We start from the raw sequence: 5,372 nt of genomic DNA, 5'->3' as shown, positions 1-5,372 counted from the left end.
CCTGATTGGCCAGAAATCCGGCTAATCAGGAAGCCAGGTGGGTAGTTATTACACGCTGCCCAACTTCCTTAATGGGGCTTCCGGTGTCGGTACATGCCTATTATACAAAGTAAATATCCAAATTTCTCTAACTTTACATTATACTAGTAAGAGCCAATTAAAACCTGTGCAGTGCATTCGATTTATGGATTTCAATTTCATCATTTTATCAATAAAATTGATATAAGCAGAGCAGCAATATTGGGGATTGTTTGTGTTTGGTACACTGTCAAACTAAGCATATTTTATGTTTTTCTAAACATTATATTTGACATGGTTTGTGACATTAAATACAAATGTAACATCATTTTTACCTAGTACCTCCACCATCGATGGTGAGTACTCGAATTCCTCTGCCTTTAACAGGGTCGTTATAACCAATCAAAGCTAAGGCTTCTCTTACAGCTGCCTGGAGGGTTTCATCGTGTGCTTGCCGTAGCCGCAATAAATAAGGAATGGCTTTTTCCTGCAATTAAGAAAACATTTCCATTGCTGACAATAGAGGGGCATTTTTAATCAAGCTGTACATTCATAAACAAATCTGCTATGCATGCTGGCATAATCCAAGAAATATGTAGCATTATAACCATGAAAGTGCACACAGTCATATATACTACAACCTTCACTGTGAGTAGTAGGTTGGAGTGAATTTATCATATGGTATACAAGCATTGGATATCTGCCATTTGTACCAGCTGTCATGAGCAGAATAACATTGTGTCGGCCAGGAGAAATCATTATTATAATAATAATAGTAATAATAATAATACAGGATTTATATAGTGCCAACAGTTTGTGCACGGCCAAATGCTCCGATACTTATTCCTACACTGGAACTTCTGGTCAGAGGGAGATTTCCTCCGACCGACGTGCCGTGAGGGAACATGGGTAATGACTTGCGGCCCGGCTTCCTGATCGGACGTGAAACCGGCTCCATGCTGATTGGCCAGGAAGCCAGCTTCCAAGCCAATCAGCATAGTGCCGGCCAAACAGCATGGAGTCGGTTTCCGAGCCAATCAGGAAGCTGGGCCACAGGTAATGGCCCGCCTCACTGATTTCCCGGGAAGCCCACTCCATGCTGACAGGCTGGGAAGCCGGTTTCCCGGCCAATCAGCTTTGAGCTGGCCAAACAGCATGGAGCTGGCTTCCCGGCTAATCAGAAAGCCAGGCAGTGGGTAATGACCCGCCTCTATGCTGATTAGCTGGGAAGCCAGCTTCCCGGCCAATCAGCATGGAGCCAGTCAAACAGCATGGAGCCTGCTTCCCGGGCAATCAAGAAGCCAGGCAGCAGGTAATGACTTGCTGCCCGGCTTTCTGATTGCCCGGGAAGCCGGTTACATGCTACCATAAGTACCGGTATCGGCGAGTACTGAAATATAAATATTGATACTCGATACAGGTGCATCCCTGGTGTAGTTAATGAATAACTAAAAGCAACTGTTGCGACCGGACTGGCAGTGCCTAATGGTGAAGCTGAGAGACCACAGCCCCATCAGGTCCACCTTCCTTGTGATTGAGGGCTGATGGAGAACTGGTTTCTCAACTTCATCATCAGGTACCCACCCAACAGCAAAACTCCTCAGCCGCCGCACCTGCGTGTGCGACAGGCAGAATAGCAGAGAAGGGAGCGCAGTAATGCTGAGCTTGTGATTTTGTCAGGCTCAGTGTTACTGAGCTGCGCTGAGCACAGAGTATCTGACCTTACTGCCAGCCTACTTTTGACAAATTCATGTGCCTATTTCTATTTGGCACAAGCAGTACCTGTCCGGCTACACCTTTTCTGGTTCATGTGTGAATAATTGTGATGATGCCGTGAAGGGTGTGCAATGATTTCAGCTGTGAAGTTCATGGATCATCACACCCATATGAGAACAGCTTCACAAATCAAAATGAACTGCAACAGGAAAATGCTTCCTCTCTATGTTTAGTCACTTTAACGTACATTTACAGGTCCGCATGAATACATTCCTGACATGTTACAAAGTACAGTAAAAATAAAATTTTAGGAAAACGTGCTTTTTATAAATGAAAAACCAGGGCATGAGCTCCATTGTTTATACCTGAGGAAAGCAGTTGTCCTTCCCCTCCCCCACTGGTACTGCTAAAACTTTCTCAAAGAGTAAGGGGTAAGAGGGGGCTGATCTGTGCAAGACAATAGGTATACACACAGCCAAACATATAAAGAATTCCGAGCAGGCATCAGGACTTACAAAACAGCATAATGCCTGAGTCAGGATTTTAGTCCAGGACATAGATGCTGACCCTGGATGATGCCTGAACAATGATGGCTTTGTCCTTCTGGAGAGTGAACTAAAGAAGCCACTGAAGATGAGAAACATCCCATTCATCTCAATGAGAGAACGCTTGAGCCTGGCACCCGAGCAGTGCATTTTGGGGAGACATGGTCAAGTGTCATATGTTGCCCCTATTCTCAGAAGTACTGGGTATTTCTTGGGGCTCCAGCAGTAGAAAGTGGTACCAGAAGAGTGCCTACTTTAAAGAAGAACCGCAGAGAGAAATGTTTAACACTTGCAGTGGGAATATCCCCACACTTCAAGGGTTAACTGCTCGTTTTTGTTATACTCACCCAAACTGCCTGCTTCTCCAGTCAATGAAGCGTGTCTCTTCCTCTGCTGCACAGATGGACTGTTCCTCAGCGACCTCACGTCTATACACTTGTATACAGCGTGATGGCACCAGGATTCTTAGACCGCTGCAGGAGGAGAGAGGCTCCAGGGACCAGTCTAAGAACAAGCCGGCTCCTATGATCAGGTGACTAACTTTTTTTTTTTTAGCACCTAGACACAAACAAGCAGTTAACCCTTGCAGTGCGAGGGAAGCCCCACTGGAAGGGTTAATAAAAATTTCCCCAGAGTTCTTCTTTAAAGCAAAGGTTTGCGTTTAGTAAAGTGTTCAAAGCACTGCACTATATATATTCTACTTATATGTCTCCAAGACCAAATGGAACAATGTTTCAAACATATAGTTAGTGCTAAGCTACACAGCCAAATATTCGTTTCCTGCTACTGAGCATTTTAACTAGTTGCTTGCAATCTGCAGCATTAGCAGCACATTGATTTCAATTTGCTGCTAATAATTATACATGTAATTAAATAAAAAAGCGCTTGGCATTTTTTTTTTAAGCAAGTTTGGTATTAGTTGAGATTTTTGAGAAATGTTCAGAAGTGCCAGTTTCCATCAGGGGTGTATCTATAGTAACTAGAACCAATGACAAGAACTGTAATTGCGCCCCTGTCGTCCAAACATTCTATCACCCTTAGCTGCTGGGCCTGAATGGGGTACTTACACTAAGGAAAATAAAATGAGGCAGTGCAGAATAGGGAACGCACAAGACTGGTATATGGTAGTAGGCAGCCAAGAATAGGGAAGGTCAAACATGGCATATGGAATTGGTTGGTGTAGAAGAGGGAACATGCATGGCATATAAAATGAGCCGTGGCAGAAGAGGGAACGTACAGCATGGCATATAAAATGAGCCGCAGCAGTAGAGGGAACATACAGCATGGCATATGGAATGAGCCAGAGCAGTAGAGGGAACATACAGCATGGCATATGACATGGGCCAGAGCAGTAGAGGGAACATACAGCATGGCATATGGAATGAGCCGGAGCAGTAGAGGGAACATACAGTATGGCATATGGAATGAGCCGGAGCAGTAGAGGGAACATACATTATTGCATATGGAATGAGCCAGAGCAGTAGAGGTAACATACAGCATGGCATATGACATGGGCCAGAGCAGTAGAGAGAACATACAGCATGGCATATGGAATGAGCCGGAGCAGTAGAGGGAACATACAGTATGGCATATGACATGGGCCAGAGCAGTAGAGGGAACATACAGCATGGCATATGGAATGAGCCGGAGCAGTAGAGGGAACATACAGTATGGCATATGGAATGAGCCGGAGCAGTAGAGGGAACATACATTATTGCATATGGAATGAGCCAGAGCAGTAGAGGTAACATACAGCATGGCATATGACATGGGCCAGAGCAGTAGAGAGAACATACAGCATGGCATATGGAATGAGCCGGAGCAGTAGAGGGAACATACATTATTGCATATGGAATGAGCCAGAGCAGTAGAGGTAACATACAGCATGGCATATGGAATGAGCCGGAGCAGTAGAGGGAACATACAGTATGGTATATGGAATGAGCAAGAGCAGAAGAAGGAACGTACAGCATGGCATATTAAATGAGCCGGAGCAGAAAAGGGAACATATAGCATGACATATGCAGTGTACCAGCAGAGATATGTGTATACCTTAATAGAATGATCCTGGCCTCATTCACACCTCCATCACTGTGGCCCAAGATTGACTGCAATGTGACAGCTTAGCTGATTTGGTGCCCAGGTTGGGGCCCACAAGGATGAGGAGATGCCTTTTTTAGTTATAGTGTGCCCCATTAAGACCTCCATCAGTGCGGACTGCATTGATGGTAGTGACACCCAAACCGTTTGGTCCCCCAGTTTAAGGAAAGGGGAGAGGTAGTAGCCTTTTCAGATAAGCTGTGCCCCTTTCCGACCTCCCATCAGTGTGGACACACAGCGATTGCTGTTGTCGCTTGTAAAGAAACATATGGGGCAGAGGAATTCTTACACTACTTCTGTTGGGCTCTACATTATATGTCATCAGTCAGAAACCAGCAAAGGAAGCCAGTATTGTAACTTCCTCTGCCTTGTTTACATGTGACAGCAGCGATCAATTGCATTGTCTGCCCCTGCCGGTCAGACCTGATGGGAGCAATGGAGCACATCTTAATTAAAAGGACAAAACACCACCACTGCTCATGAGCAGCGCAACACCGCATCAAGTGGCGCGTGCCCGGTCTACCAAACCCTAAATGTGCCACTGGTTACTAAGATTTTAGCCACTTTCACTTCATATTTGGACTACCATTGGCATATTGAGGAAACACTACTGTAGAGCTTGACTTACCTTCACTGCAACACCTCTTGTTTCAGGAAATTCCAGCAGGTGGCAGCTGAGCTCTTCAACACGATTAATGCACAGTCTCCGATCGGTGGCTCTTTGCAATGACTGGACCAATGATCTTGTTCTGTTATCCACACTCACCCGGGCAATAATCTGTTTAACCAAAAATACGTCATAAAAAAAAAAAGTACATGAATTTCATCAAATGTGGGGCGCCTTCTGTCTTTGTTAGGGGTTCCCTTCAAATTGTTTGCAAAAGGTGGTGGCTCTGATGGAAAGGGGGCACCTGATGCGAAGGGGGGCACTCCGATGTATAGGAGGCACCTGATGCGAAAGGGAGGGGGGGGGGGTTTTGTTTGTGAAAGGGG

At 45.3% G+C, this 5,372-nt stretch overlaps 1 protein-coding gene across 2 annotated transcripts in view; it reads right to left on the bottom strand.

Annotated features, from left to right (window-relative positions):
* Nucleotides 1-5,372, bottom strand: part of PNPLA8 (patatin like phospholipase domain containing 8) — a 51,831-nt gene that overhangs the window by 39,164 nt on the left and 7,295 nt on the right. For both annotated transcript variants that reach the window (XM_018552550.1, XM_018552548.1), the window contains exons 3-4: nucleotides 5,008-5,157; nucleotides 354-505 (exon numbers count right to left, since the gene is read on the bottom strand). In XM_018552550.1, coding sequence (XP_018408052.1) covers nucleotides 354-505; nucleotides 5,008-5,157 — 302 coding nt within the window. The remainder of the gene's footprint in view (nucleotides 1-353; nucleotides 506-5,007; nucleotides 5,158-5,372) is intronic.

This window comes from Nanorana parkeri, unplaced genomic scaffold, assembly GCF_000935625.1.
Source record: "Nanorana parkeri isolate BGI_ZX_2015 unplaced genomic scaffold, ASM93562v1 scaffold91, whole genome shotgun sequence".
Taxonomy (NCBI): Eukaryota; Metazoa; Chordata; class Amphibia; order Anura; family Dicroglossidae; genus Nanorana; species Nanorana parkeri.
This window is presented reverse-complemented; position numbering and strand designations above follow the sequence as displayed.